Below are 16084 nucleotides of genomic sequence, written 5' to 3'. Positions count from 1 at the left end.
TTCCAAAAGACTGTATAAATGTTATGTGAGTGCTTTTCTCCAGTCTTAATGTCAGTGTTTTGGAATCAGTGTTTTTATTTGTGTGCATATATATATTTCACCTTTTTTTCCCCCTTCTCCTATGATAGGGAGACCCAGGTGAAGTGATTGGGTTCTTACCACAAAATGTGCTAAAAGGTGAAAGAGGTTATCCTGGCCTCCCTGGACTACCAGTAAGTCTTAACTAAAATGACTGCATCACACCTTTAAGTGGGGGTAGAGCGTTGTCTGGCTTGCCGAAGGAGAGACCAGTGTTTTACAGGGGAAGAGGAGGAAGAGAAAGACTCTGAAGTTGCTGCAAAAGGGGAATAGATCAGCATGGTGCCCTGGCACCAGAAGGGCTGAGGAGTTTAAAAGGGGCAAGTCCTGGCAGTAGAACCCCTTTTCCCAGGAGTGGGTGAAGCAGCACCCACTCTTCCTCCCCTGGAGGTGGTAAAATGCCAGATTTGGTCAGGCCCTGCTGTGGGCATCGCACAAGCCACTTCTTTTCAGGGAGGCTGGGAGGAATTTTTCCCTCACCACCAGATTGGCCTAGGTGGAGTGGCATTTTTTTTTTTGCCTTCCCCACAGTGGGTTCAGGGAGGGCTTTGTTGAGGTGAGGTGTGAAGGGAATTAAGCTATGTGTCGCAACTCATTGTGTAAGTGTGGGGTGGATGTCCAGGGAAGGTACTCCATAGGGAAGGGATACAGTGACTAGATAATATGGCTTGGTAAAGGACTTAAAAACTAGGTGTTGGTTAAAGGCGTGGAACGGGGGGAGGGCGGGGTTCAGGACTTCTATGACTGGTATATCAGGGAGCTAACCCCTTTCATCTAACCCACCTTAACCCTCGTTCAAGTGGGGGGATGGCATGGTCCCAGAAATGAGTTAGTTTGGGAACCTGGATGGAAAAGGGGGGCCTGGCAGAAGCCCCCCAGGTAGATAATGAACATGGGGTTACCTGCACTGTACACTTGTATCTGCCAGGTGATCCCAGACATCCAATAATAAAGTTGTGGCCTGATTAAAACCATATCAGGTGTCCCCTGTCCTTTCAGTATAGCCAGATAATATGTATAAGCATCATTAAATTTCCCAATAGGTATCTCTTTTTAATGGCTCCTTTTTATTTTCAGGGTACACCAGGATTGCCAGGGCTCCAAGGCCCCATCGGGCCACCAGGGATTACAGGAGTTCCAGTAAGTGTCATTTTATGATGATTTATGTAATGCTGCTTTATGAAAAAGCTCTAAATGATTGGCATATTGGGGATGAATGGTATGGTAGTTAGGGCACTAACCTACCACTTGGGCAACTCAGGTTCAGTCCCTACTATACCACACATCTTCTGTGTGACCTTGGACTCCAGGGGACTGCTTCTGCAAGATGCAAATAACTCTAATTTACTTCAGTGGCTGTTAGAATCTGGCCCCTCTTTCTACAGTTTTGTAATAGATTTTTACATTTTCCCCTCTTGAATCCATGGAAAATGTATTGCTGGTCTCACAGCCTAATCTAAATCAAAATAGCTGCTGAAATTGTCCTAGAGGTACTATTAGGAACAAAGGAAAGGCAATCTCTTCCCAAGTAGAAGGTCTCCTATTGTGTTAAATTCCAAATGTTCAAGGCACCTGAACTACTTGATACGTTGACAGGTGTAGTAGATGTCAGAATACATTCTCTGCCTTTATGGCCTTAGAAAACCACAGATACCAGCAAGCAGGGACAAGTTAATCCTATTTTTAAAAATCAGCACTATTTGTTTCCCCTCATAGTGAGCTACATTCAGGGCAATCTGTGTTATGAATCCATGGCTGTGGAATCTACACTGCAAAACTGCTGTATAAAAAGGGAGCAAGGTATGACTCAGTGTAAACATGCTTGAGTTAGTGGTTACATTTACTGAGTTAACAAAGACTTATCTAAATTACACAAATTAAGGATTATTATTCAGCACAAGTGGTCAGCAGGACATAAGATTTACATCTCATCTGAAAAATGGCACCTTCAGCAGTACAGATGTGCTAAGGTTGGGGAACTGGTTCAAGCATAAATCAAAGGGAAGAGTGCTATCTATTGAATCACCAGCACCACTCTCTGCAGCACCTGCTGTTTGCTATGAGTGTCTCTTGTCCAGGTAGTGACCAGCTCCAGCACTTCTTAACTGCAGTATCACACCCCTTAATGTAAGAGCTTAGACAAATTCTGGAAGTTAGAAAGTACTAAAAACATGATATTGATCTTTCTCCATTAAAATGAAGACACCAGTAGAACGGTGCATTTTTAATGTCTGGGGTAAGCAGAAAACGTTACATGTAATGTATAGCAAGCGGTCTAATAAAATGTCATGTCTTATAGGGTCCCCCAGGCCCACCGGGACTTCCGGGTGAGAAGGTGAGGATTTTCATAGGCAGTACTGAGCTATTTTTTCGACGTGCTAGTCTTCAAATGTTCTGTGCATGTTTGTGTCTTTATATAAAATATTGTATCTTAATTAACAGAGCCTCAAAAAAGGTATGGTTTTGTAGGTATTCTTTAAGATATGCTCTCCTACCAGACCAAAACACCACTAAGTGTTATATTCTACTATTTTTATTATTTATTCAGAACTGGTTGAAATTTTCAAAATTTGTCAGTCAAAATTTGTCACTGAAATGCCACTAAAATGTTCATGAGAATTTCATTCATGGGGGATGGGGGACAGGAGTGAGTGATCGGGAGGATCAGGACCTCATTGTGCTATGTCCTATATGCACACTTATTAAAAAGACAATGCTTTCCCTAAAGACCTTGCAATATGCATTATGACAGAAAATGATAGGGAGTGTGCAGAGGAGGGGTAGACAGCAAGGTAAATATAAAAATAAAAATAGTACATCTTGGCGTAATGGGCATTAGTCATGATTTGCCATCTGCCTTTATTCCATATATTGCATTTTGATGTTGCATCTGGAAGAATCAGAGTCTATGTTGGTATAAGTCAGCTGAAAGGAGATCTCCAGCTCCCACCCCAGTAGTGTGCATGAACATTCTAAACAAAATCTCTGGCTGATCCCTCACCAGCCCATAGCCACTCCTGCCCTCAACAGGCTCTGGATTCCCCCCATTCTCTTGATGATGGTGGCAGGGTGGCATTGAGTAGTATGTGGTGGGGGAGTGTAGTGGCCTGCTACCTCCTCTGGCATTCAACTGGGGACTATTCTTCTCTCCTTCCAAACTTCCTTCCATCTTCCAACCCCGATCTGGGGTGTCCCCCTGCACATTCGCTCTCTGCTACCTTTAATGTGTCTTGCTTTGTCCAACATTTTGGGATTCCATGTTCCTCCATCTCTCTCATGGGGCTTACTCCTCTCCCCATTTGTTGTCTCCATCTGGTGCCACCTCTCCGAAGGCAGAACTAAGTTGAAACTGCTGTTGGGGGCTGACTCTCTGCAGGAGTCAGAACCAGAGGAAAGACAGCTTCTGGCCACCCAGCTGTAGTAGCTGCAGTGATCTCTGGCATCTAGAGGCAGGAAGTGCACACACACAAAAACCAACAGTTGCATATTTTTTCAGCCCCAGCTACTGAGTGCAAAGAACTTGGGACTATCATGTCCTAAATAGGACTATTTCAGGTATTCACAGGGCTTCTGGGACTGCACTGAGTGCACAGGCAAAGGGAAAGCCAACATTAGGGCAGAGATCGTGTGGGATGTACAGTGGTCCCATTGATCATAGCCAAATATTTATTTGGAGGCCACATCTCCCATGCCTTCTGCAGTCCTACCATTGCCCAGCTTGTCAAAGTGAATACATGGTTGAGCTAAAGATAGGGAAAAAATAGGATAAATATAATGACTGTTTATAAGATCATTTGGGATGGTCTCTGCTTCTATATACCTGTCTTGAAAGAGAAGTATGTGGGAAAAAGAGAGTTTTTGTCAGAAAGAGTGAAAGATTTGTCCATTTAAATATGTGTATACACACATATAGCTATATTTTAGTTGTCATTAAAACTATGTTATAATCTTATGGCCCCCTTAATTGTATGTCTTCCTGATCCTCATCCTCCATCTCTCTGTTTGTTTTTCACAAAAATAATGTGATCTCCTCACATAGGCTGGACCTATGCCTTTTTATGTTTTGAAAATGTCGAGCACATTCTAGGCATGACCAGAAATGAATAAAAAAATAATAATAATCATTCAGGCTTATGGCTAATTAACTTTTAATTCAGGATAAGAATATATGGGCCTCGAGGACTTTCCATATTTGAATAAACAGGAGGTTAGATTTGGGGCCAAATCTACCACATTTATAAAATCCTTACATGTATATATTTATAAAAGGAAAGTTGGCTAATTCAGTAACACATGTATAATTTTTATCATCAGGGTCATATGGGCTTGAGTTTTCAAGGACCAAAAGGTGATAAGGTAAGCCCCTCTGTTTGAAATGCTTTAGAATACAACTTCTAGATATATTTTTGAAGCTATATTTATTTTAAAGTTTGGCTATTGGAGTCACTCTGTAGAGTAAGCCAATACAGTAACTTTTTCATTTTAAAAGATTTGGGTTCAAACCTGGTTCAAATCACTGCCTGGTATAATTAATTACCAACATGGTTTGTGGAATTTCACATGACTGGCATTAGGCATAGAAATTGCCATACGTCATTAGATCCAAGGTCCATCTAATTCAGTATCCTGTCTCTGACAGTGGCCAGCACCAGATGCTTCAGAGGAAGATTTAAGGACCCTGCTATAGGCATATATGGGGTCATGTGTCCCCCACATACGCCTCATCTTGATCTTGAATAGTTAGACTGGTTTAAGCCCTGAAGCATGTGGTTGAAAATTCCTGCCAAAGTTCTTATAATTAATTTTGGTAATTCTGTATATTCCTGTTATCCATAGAAATGTCAATTCCCTTTCTGAATCATGCTTAGTTCTTGGCCTCCGTAACTTCCTGTGGCAGTGAGTTCCACAGCCAAATTACATATTGTGCATAAAAGTATTTCCATTTATCAGTTTCAACTTTAACAGTTCCCATCTTTTTATTTAATTGAATGTCTCCTTGTTCTTATGAAAACAGAAGTTCCTGATCTACCTTCTGTAGAAAATTCATTATTTATAATTTAATATAAGGAATAATTCTGAATTCAGTTAGATCTCCTAATACAGAGTATGTTTTCTGAAACTTGAATGTAAAAAGATACAGAGAGGTATGGGGATTTTTGGTTAGCTTTGTTTTATATTGTAAATATTTTGTCTTAACCATTGTAATTCTGTATATCTGGATTGCTGTGGAGGAAATGAATGATTATCACCCTATATTTTATGTAATGTAATTGTTGAGGCAAAGTTTCATGCAGAATATGTGCAGAAAAAAAAGTAGATTTAGTGAGATTGATTTGTTGACTTACTTGGGTTTGCCTTTTGCAAAAGTTGAGCTGGAAATATAACAGCAGAAATAATGTGCATAGTGTATAGGGTCTTTTAGGAGGTGTATTCCTTGAACAGCTATTGATTTTATTGTGTGGAAGCAGGTGGAGTTCCCATCTTGCTGAGAATAAAATAAATACACACGGTATATCATCCAAATTTACTCTCTCCTAGGGTTTAGCTTTATGGGAAGCTCTAATAATGGTGAAACAGCAGAAACCTCAACCTACTATTTTCTTCTAAGCTTGGGGCTTCTCTGCATGACCTCTTTTCCCCTAGCCGGTTGTTTTCCCTGATAAAGACACCTCAAACCCTCTTGTATCCTTGTAGAGATTAACAAGGTGGACCTGCCAGTATGACTGAGCAGTAATTACGCTGCAGGCAGGGTGCAGGCAGGTTACATTAGGGTGACTCAGAGCAGGGTCTTAGTCTGACAGCCTGTTTGTAATGTGCTTTTCTGCAACTGCATGTGCAAACCTTTGGGTTACTAGGTGTTTGATTTTGATAAAATAATAATCCAACAAACATCCTGTCATTTTTTTAAAGTGAGTGGTAGTTCTATTTTATTTTAATGATTGTATTTATGAATGTTCTCCGTATAAATATTATTTCTAATTAAATTAATAATCCTGAATTTTGTGTCAATAGGGTGAACGAGGAGTGGGGGGCCCTCCAGGTCCACAAGGAACTGCCTCACAACACAAAGAGAAAGGAAGTGTAATCATATATGGAGAGAAGGTGAGAAAATATTACTTAGTCCTTACAATACTGGACTCCTAGTTTCTTTGCTTAAAGACTGTGGGGACAAGCTTACTAAAGAAAGACAGGGAAACCAGCGTTATAAGCAATCTAATGCCAATTATGCAAACTTGGTCCATGTTTTAACTTTCCTAAATAAAGTTTAATGCTCTTCCTGTAAGTATCTGAAGAATTTGTACAGGGATAATCTGTGAATATGCTAATACCTGTGTAAATAAGTCACGTCTCTAGAAGACTTTGGTAACAAGGTTATACATTAAAGAATAGTTTCAGAGTAACAGCCGTATTAGTCTGTATTCGCAAAAAGAAAAGGAGTACTTGTGGCACCTTAGAGACTAACCAATTTATTTGAGCATAAGCTTTCATGAGCTACAGCTCACTTCATCGGATGCATACTGTGGAAAGTATAGAAGATCTTTTATACACACAAAGCATGAAAAAATGGGTGTTTACCACTACAAAAGGTTTTCTCTCACTCCACCACACTCTCCTGCTGGTAATAGCTTATCTAAAGTGATAACTCTCCTTACAGTGTGTATGATAATCAAGGTGGGCCATTTCCAGCACAAATCCAGGGTTTAACAAGAATGTCTGGGGGGGCGGAGGGGTAGAAAAAAACAAGGGGAAATAGGTTACCTTGCATAATGACTTAGCCACTCCCAGTCTCTATTCAAGCCTAAGTTAATTGTATCCAATTTGCAAATGAATTCCAATTCAACAGCCTCTCGCTGGAGTCTGGTTTGAAGTTTTTCTGTTGTATTTGCTTCAGGTTGGGGGCTGTCTGTAGGCAAGGACTGGCCTGTCTCCCAAGATTTGTGAGAGTGTTGGGTCATCCTTCAGGATAGGTTGTAGATCCTTAATAATACGTTGGAGGGGGTTTTAGTTGGGGGCTGAAGGTGAAGGGAGACAGGCCAGTCCTTGCCTACAGACAGCCCCCCAACCTGAAGCAAATACTCACCAGCAACCACATACTACACAACAGAACCACTAACCCAGGAACCTATCCTTGCAACAAAGCCCTTTGCCAACTGTGCCCACAGGGCCTAATAACATCAGCCACACTATCAGAGGCTCGTTCACCTGCACATCCACCAATGTGATATATGCCATCATGTGCCAGCAATGCCCCTCTGCCATGTACATTGGTTAAACTGGACAGTCTCTATGTAAAAGAATAAATGGACACAAATCAGATGTCAAGAATTATAACATTCATAAACCAGTCGGAGAACACTTCAATCTCTCTGGTCACGCGATTACAGACATGAAAGTTGCGATATTACAACAAAAAAATTTCAAAACCAGACTCCAGCGAGAGACTGTTGAATTGGAATTCATTTGCAAATTGGATACAATTAACTTAAGCTTGAATAGAGACTGGGAGTGGCTAAGTCATTATGCAAGGTAACCTATTTCCCCTTGTTTTTTCCTACAACCCCTCCCCACCCCAGACATTCTTGTTAAACCCTGGATTTGTGCTGGAAATGGCCCACCTTGATTATCACACACATTGTAAGGAGAGTTATCACTTTAGATAAGCTATTACCAGCAGGAGAGTGGGGTGGGGGAAGAGAGAACCTTTTGTAGTGGTAAACACCCATTTTTTCATGCTTTGTGTGTATAAAAGATCTTCTATACTTTCCACAGTATGCATCCGATGAAGTGAGCTGTAGCTCATGAAAGCTTATGCTCAAATAAATTGGTTAGTCTCTAAGGTGCCACAAGTACATTAAAGAATGTTCTCTCATACTTCCGTTAAGTTTTAATACAATATCATGTATGTGGTGAACTGAGAGAAGAAAGGCACCCCATTCCAGAAACTGAGCAGTTCAGTTACACTCATGTAATCTTCCTCTCCATACTTCCTTTCCCTGCGGTGTGTATTGCACAGTTCTAGTTGGGAAGCCAACGACAGCACTGCACAGGAATTGCCCATGCAGCCCAGGAGGAAGCATAGGTGCTGGAACTAGGAGTGTGGGGGCCAGGGGGCGCTGCAGCACCCCCGATTTCAAGTGATTTCCATTATATACAGGATTTACAGCTTGGTTCAATGGCTCACAGCATCCCCACTATACAAATTGTTCCAGAATCCCTGGGAGGAAGTGTGACTCTGGAGGGTGCAGTTGAGATCTGCAGAATTGGGATCCCTTTTACATTGGATTCCCAGCCAGTGCAGCCTTCTCCTTCCACTAGGCTACTGACTGTCTGTGGATGCTTGAGGGGAAGTAATGGATAAAAAAATGTGACAGAAATGTTGTATCTTGTACTGAATAACATTTCACCTTCCTGTGGCTTTTTCTGCTGAGGGAAGGTTGGGGCAGATAGGGTGATAGGCCCAAAGTGTAATATACAGGCTGATCAACATATTTTTTCTGGTCAATTGCAAATATATTTAAAAGTTGAACAACTAATTTATATTAGATTTATGCTCATTAGCAGAATAACCTCCAGTGAGCCTGAACCCTAATGAATTTTATAGTTATTTAATGGGGCATCATAAGCAATAATTTATCAGTATAATTCATTAGATTTGAATGGATTCTAATTTTGTATTTTTAAAAAAAAGTTTAAAATTTGACAAGCTACCTTTCCCTGCATGCCTACTAGGCCTTGTAATTTGAAAGAGAGCGGGGAACATGGAAACAATGTACTGTATCTGACAGAGAGGAAATGATTTATTCCAGAAGTGGATTATGGATAATTTTTCCATATATTGATTTTCATTGTTTTTTAATTTTATTAGGGTGAACCAGGTGAAAAAGGTGATAAAGGGATTCGAGTAAGTATTATGTAATCATTTTGTTTGTATTAAGAGATTTTACCAGACCCAATGGCGACCATGCCTTAAAGGACTTTGTGTGTCTTAATGGCTTATAACTAAAATAAAATGTACAACAGAAAATACAGTAGAATTAATCTGGTTTGTTTTCTTAAGGGATTTGCAGGCTCAAGTATCAAAGGGGAAAAAGGTGAACCTGGGAAACCTGGCTCACGAGTAAGTATATGGTATTTTATCAATAAAAACTGAGCATCACTGTTAGGGCCCTACCAAATTCACAGCCATGAAAAACATGTCATGGACCATGAAATCTGGTCTTCCCCCGATAAATCTGGTCTTTTGTGTGCTTTTACCCTATATTATACAGATTTTGTGGGGGAGATCAGCATTTCTCAAATTGAAGGTCCTGACCCAAAAGGGAGTTGCAAGGTTATTTTAGGGGGATCACTGTATTGCCACCCTACTTCAGAGCTGGGTGGCCAGAGAGCAACGGCTATTGGCCAGGCACCCAGCTGTGAAGGCAGTGCCCCACCAGCAGCAGCATAGAAGTAAGAGTGGGAATACCATACCAGGCCATCCTTACTTCTGCGCTGCTGCTGGCGGTGGCTCTGCCTTCAGAGCTGGGCTCCTGGCCAGCAGCTGCCGCTCTCCAGCTGCCCAGCTCTAAAGGCAGCACCGGATTTAAATAGCTGAAATCTATTATTTTTAAAATCCCATGACCGTGAAATTGGCCAAAATGGACCGTGAATTTGATAGGGCCCATTGTATTATTTACATAAAATTATTAAATAAATATTAAATTTGATATCTTATCAGTGAGATGTAAGATGTGATATATTTGTTAATATGGGATTTTTGCCAAAGTTTTCAATAGAGCCAGCTTTCTGCAGCTCCCATTGGCCTGGGACGGTCAACCGTGGCCACTGGGAGCTGTGGGAGGCCGTGCCTGTGGACGGTCAATGTAATCAAAATGTCTCGCAGCCTGCCAATGGATTACCCTGATGGTCCATATGCCAAAAGTGATGTCTAAAAGCCTCACAAATACTTTACAAAGTATTTAAGGTCTGATCCCATTTTCGTTGAATTGACAGTTGACTGAATTCCATTGACTTCAATGGAAGCTGGTTCAAGCCATTACAGGACAGAACATAACATAAACCCCCCCACAATGATTTGTTATCCAGCATGTTGGGAGAAAAGGGAGGTGCCCGTTAGTCAAAAATTCCAGTTACCTCAGAGTTATACTTACCAATGGAGGGAGTGAGTTTGGGTGTGGGAGGGGGCTCAGGGCCAGGGGTTGGGATGCGGGAGTGGGTGTGGGGCACAAGCTCTGGGAGGGAGTTTGGGTGCAGGAGAGGGCTCGGGGCAGGGGGTTGGGGCACAGGAGGGGTTTGGGGTGCTGGATCCAGTCGGCGTTCACCTCGGACATCTCCCCACAAGCGGCGACATGTCCCTGCTGCTCCTAGGCAGAGGTGTAGCCAGGCAGCTCTATGCACTACCTCCACCCACAGGCGCCACTCCCGCAACTCCCACTGGCCACAGTTCCCAGCCAATGGAAGCCACAGAGCCCGTGCTTGGATATCAGAAATGCTGGTTTATAGAGCTTTCTGGTTGGTAAAGTGCCGGATAACCCAGCTTTTACTGTACTTAAATGAAAGATTTGCATAATTAACTGTGCATAGTGTATTTAAACTGTATAGTTTAAATACACTATGCACAGTAAATCTGTTTAATTTACACATAACTTTTCTCCTAAAAGGGGAGGAATGGAGAGAAAATGACTTGACGAACATAAGTTACCTTGCTCATTTTTAGCTTGTTTTTCATAGATTTTAAGGCCATAAGGGAAAGTTATGATCATCTAGTCTGAGCTTCTAAGTAACACAGGCTATAGAACCTCACTCAGAAATTCCTGTGTCAGGCCCATAACTTCTGGATGAGCTATAACATATCTTTCATAGTTTATTAGCATGGGTAGGTTTCATATAAAAATCTAAATAGAATGTTTCTCAACTGATGGGTCATGCTCCCTATGGGGATCATGAAAAGTAGTTAAGGAGGGTTGTGAGGCATGGGAAATGTTACTAAAATCTAAACCAAAGAAAATCTTGCTCCTTCATGCCCCATTAAACCTTTACCCTTCAAGGTTAAGTATTCTCTGTTAACATCTCAAAAGACAAACACAGATAAATTATATGGGCTTATCATTTATGCATTTTGTACTCTTAATGTAGGTTTAAGGGGCCTGTGAAAATATTTGACTTCAAATAAGGGGTCACCAACTTGAAAAGTTTGAGAAACTCTTGCAAAGAAATCAAAGTATCCTGGTATAGCTTGTTCAGGGACATCATGCTACTTTTGGTATTATCTCCTGAACAAAGTTTTTAATGTTTATTGCATATTTTGCTCTTTGGGTAGATCTCAATTACTTCTGAAGTAATGACAATTTTTGAAAGAAACATTATTGAACAAATCCTTAAAATCTGAAACTCTAGTTTTATTGAATGATTTGTCTACAGTTTGATGAATTATTTGAAGAATCTTCATTAAGTTTTGGGATTACTACTGCTACTTTCTCTCTTATAAACATTTTGAAAAATAAGTATTTACATCCCTTTATCTGCTGGTTAACCAACAGCTCATTCTTCCTCCGTGGTATGATTCAGAATTGCATATTCCGGTTATAGTCTGATTATATGTGTTATTTTCTGTTGTGTATCATTTCTTGTCCTACCAATTTTTCTGTTTTGGGTGTGAATTTGGTGTTTCTTTGTTTATTTTTATGGAACTAATTTTTAATTAGACTGAGTTGCATGCAGTATTCATGCCTTATACCGTCTGAATATATTAGTTCAATGTCTCTTTATATATTCTGTGCCAATCTACTTTCTTAATACAATTTAAGATAGCCTAAGTGTTTTTAAATATATAGACAGTAAACAATTTATAAAGAAATTACCCTTAAAATGTGGTAATTGTTTGTAGTGATTTGTTTACCAGTTATAACCATTTCATGAATCATTTGTACTCTATTGCACATATACATATAAATATTATCTAACCCTAGAATGAAAGGCACAATTGACAAATAAAACGCTATAGTCCTGATGTAAAAAATAAAATATTATAAATCAGTCACTGATGCCTTTGATAGTCTAGAGTTAACTAAGAACTAATCCTTAAATTGCTGAAAACAGATTTGCATTTACTTTCAAAGTGTTACAAATAGAGGAATTAAACCACCAAAAAAAAATCCATGCTTTCTTTGAGACCCATATTAACAAACACATCTAAAATATGAGATATGAAATCCTCTCTGGCAGTAAATAGAAGAAATAGAGGTACAGTTCTGAATAGCCTTGTATAGCTAATTTGGCAAAATGTGCAGACATCAAAATCATTGTTCAGGGCATTCCACATTCCTTACTTGTTCTAATCGTGGAACTTCCAATGACATCGAAGTGCATTCCACACATCAGTGAGTTTAGAATCTGCCTCGCACCTCTTTTAAAATAATAGTATTTTTAGCTAAATTTAATAGAAGAACAAAACATCCACAAAGAGACCTGGTGTGGGTGGAGGGCAATAAAATAACCTAGAGTAAAAAACAAATACCGTATGTACAAATCCTAAAAGAAAAGAAATGTGCATACTTAATTTGAACAGGTTGATAAGGCTTTTAGCTATTTTTTACTGATTTGAAAAATCACCCCCAGAGATCAGAAAGTAAAACAAGAGCAAAAGAAACATATAATGGCAGCTAATTTGCCTAATCAGCATTATTTCAGAAACACCTGTCATTCATGGTATCTATGCACAGTCATTCCTAAAAGAAACAAACAAAAAAGGAAAATAGGAGATAAAATTTGATTATATAATAAAATAAGAACAATATTAATTGTCTACTAAAGTACCGTCTGAGCAACATGGCAAGATCAGCAGCTCTGTGTTTGACTCTAGATCAGCGGTTCTCAAACTGAGGGTTGTGATCCCTCAAGGTGTTGCGAGGTTATTACCTGGGGATTGAGAGCTGTCAGCCTGTGCCTGGCTAGACTGAAAGCTGGAGCCCCTGTTAAATTAAAATTACATTAAAATTAAATTACCTCCATTTTTAATTTATAAGGGATGGGGGTCACATTCAGAGGCTTGCCGTGTGGAATGAGTTGCCAAAATAAAAAGTTTGAGAACCACTGCTCTAAATTATCAGCATGCTGGGAAATGTACATCCTCAGTGGTCATCTTTTTGCCCATTGTCATACATTGTGCATTGTTAGCTGTGAAAGTAGGATTCATGAACTCATTATATTGCTGGATTCTTAGTTTTAACATTTCAGGCAGTGTGTACAGAAATGATACAAATTTGATGTTCATAATTCAGTAATGTGGAATTTTGTGCTTTACAGGGAAAACCTGGAAAAGATGGCGAGAGAGGACCAAAAGGACAACCTGTATGTTTCACTGCATTTTTAATATTACTCTTTAGCTTTTTAAAAGAAAAAATTGTCTTCTATACTAAATGTTTGATTCCACTGTATGCAAAAATAAGAAAAATAAAAACTGTAGAGTGATTCCAGCAGATTTCAGAATTATTTATATAAATTGCCTTTTGTATTGAAAAAGTGATCAGTTTGAGGATTTAAACTGAGACACTATCACTAATAAGGTACAACTGTATTTATTGTGTCTGATTTGTTTTTTCTCTCCTCTCCCACTCGAATATACACATAGGGTGAGGATGGTAGGTTTGGTGTTCCAGGACTACCAGGTGACCCTGGTCCTAAGGTAAGTAATTAAATGTTATCTCTTTGGGACAGAATTAATAGCTAAGATTCCATTGTATGCATTCATAGCTTACAGTAACCAGTTACATATTATACACACAAAAAAGCTATGTTAAAAAATATTATTAAGATTGCAAAGTCAATCATTCAAAAGTTAGGAAATGCCAGAATTAAGGTTGCCTGTGCAATCTTATTTCGGCCTCCTTGTGCATATGAAATATCATAGTCATTAGTTACACGGTCAAATGTCCTCCCTCTTTCCCACACCAGCCCCACCCCACCTCCAGCTTTGAGTCTCACTGCCTTTGCCCAACCAGTCACAGTTTCTCTCTTCTCCTGCCTCCCACTCCAGTCCCACTCTCCCAAACTCTTTGTCTCAATCTGCTCTTTTCCTCTTCCCAATCTGGCGTTTGTCTCCTCTGCATTCAAATCATACTTTCTCCTTCCTGGCTTTCTCCTTCACGTTGTCTGGGAGCCAGCATGAAGGGCACAGAGAGCACAAGAGAGACAGACTCCCTGCTCTCGGATCCAGTGCCCAGCTGTACCCTGGCCTACAGTAACTGGGAACAGCCATTACAGAGAAAGTCTAGCTTAGTGTTTGTACCCCTGGTCTGGAAGGATCATGCTCAATTTGCTTGTGGGGATGCACCATTTGATTAGCACAAGGAGCTGTGAGAGGCTCAATCACACTCAATGAGGACAGAATCTTTGGAGATTTAAGCTCCTAAAATCTAAGGCTAGGTCTACACTACCCACTGATCGATATATCGGGTAGCGATTGATATATTGGGGGTCAATTTATTGTGTCTAGTCTAGACACGATAAATCGATCCCCAAGTGCTCTCCCGTCGACTCCAGAACTCCAGCACCATGAGAGGTGCAAGCAGAGTCAACGGGAGCAGCGGCAGTCTACTCACTGGTGTGAAGACGCTGCGGTAAGTCAATCTAGGTACGTCGACTTCAGCTACCCTATTCTCATAGCTGAAGTTGCGTACCTTACATCGACACCCCCACCCCCCCAGTGTGTACTAGGGCTAAGAAGTCTCCCCTGAGCGCGTGTGAACTAATTTTTTCAAAGTCTTATAACATGGCCAGATTTGGGCAGATTTTAACAGGGATAGCAAAAAGTATAGCCATGACAAAAATGCCACCCCCTGACAATTTTCAAGTCCATGCGCCAAAGTATGGGGGAACTAGAGCTTTCCAGGTAAACGGTTGTCAGAATTTTTTACCATGGGCAAAACTATGTATAGTTCCCTAGCATAATTCTCATTTTGGTTGAAATTTTCCCCCCAAAATTCAGCCTGAAGCAGACACTTACCATGAAAAATTTCATCCCAAACAGTTACAGTTTGGCAAAGTTGTAAGCAATGGAAAACAAGGTCTTATAATGGGAAATGTCAGCATCTTAATAATAGGGAGTGCTACCAGATCTGCCTGTAATAATAAATGTAACTTAGTATAAAACAGTGCATATCTCGTCATTTAGAAAAATACTGAACATACTGCCCCAATTAATTGGCTGCATACTTCTTTGTATTTTGTGAGTTTTTGCAAAAGAAGGGGTCTGTATACATGAATCTGGCCCAAATTTGCACTTGTAAAGTGGATTCTATATTGATCTTGTTCAGTGAGTTGTTGGAACATAAAGTCTTCATGTGTAAGACTAAAAAGCTAATGGAATGCCATTGGTAGATCAGTTTTCATTGTGTGGTACTTGAGTTTAAAAATGTAAATTGTTTTTCTGTTCAGGGAGACAAGGGCGCACAAGGTCTTCCAGGACTTCCAGGAAGAGTAAGTAAATTAAATTTTGCTTATATGAAACAGACACAAAATACCAAACCAGCATGGAAGTCAAAGCACTCAGGACTTTTTTTTAAAAGGCTATGCATGGGTTCCGATCCAACTGAAATCAGTGGCAATATTGCTGCTGCCATGCTATTATTATAAAGCAGTACAGATAATTACTAACAATGGTGAAAATAAGGACTTCAGAGCATGGTTTATTGACTGTACAGTGTAGTACAGGGTTTTTTTCACACTACTTTTAGATGTAGATTGAAGTTAGCCAGGCACATACGTGTCCCAAATTCTATGAAGTGTTTTCTCTATATTTGGGATAAAAGGAATGGATAACTTCTTTCAACCAACTGTGCATTATTCCTGAGTATTTCTATAACCCCCAAGGAGATTACATAGATTCCTGGGACTCTGTCTGCTGGCAGCTCAGGGAGAGGCACACTGTCCCTGGTAGGGAGGGGGAGCCAAGGCAGACTCAGAGTCCGCCCAGCAACCAATAGGGAGTGAGAGGCCCTCCCAGGGA

General features: G+C 40.2%; 1 protein-coding gene across 1 annotated transcript in view; it reads left to right on the top strand.

Annotated features, from left to right (window-relative positions):
- Positions 1-16084, top strand: part of COL4A1 (collagen type IV alpha 1 chain) — a 213283-nt gene that overhangs the window by 114418 nt on the left and 82781 nt on the right. The window contains exons 9-18 of the mRNA XM_077807066.1: positions 129-212; positions 1156-1218; positions 2378-2413; positions 4393-4434; positions 6091-6180; positions 8945-8980; positions 9137-9196; positions 13384-13428; positions 13709-13762; positions 15514-15555. Coding sequence (XP_077663192.1) covers positions 129-212; positions 1156-1218; positions 2378-2413; positions 4393-4434; positions 6091-6180; positions 8945-8980; positions 9137-9196; positions 13384-13428; positions 13709-13762; positions 15514-15555 — 552 coding nt within the window. The remainder of the gene's footprint in view (positions 1-128; positions 213-1155; positions 1219-2377; positions 2414-4392; positions 4435-6090; positions 6181-8944; positions 8981-9136; positions 9197-13383; positions 13429-13708; positions 13763-15513; positions 15556-16084) is intronic.

The sequence above is a fragment of the Eretmochelys imbricata genome, chromosome 1 (assembly GCF_965152235.1).
Source record: "Eretmochelys imbricata isolate rEreImb1 chromosome 1, rEreImb1.hap1, whole genome shotgun sequence".
In the NCBI taxonomy this organism is placed as follows: Eukaryota; Metazoa; Chordata; order Testudines; family Cheloniidae; genus Eretmochelys; species Eretmochelys imbricata.
Note: the sequence above shows the minus strand (reverse complement) of the source record. Positions and strands in the feature narration are given on the sequence as shown.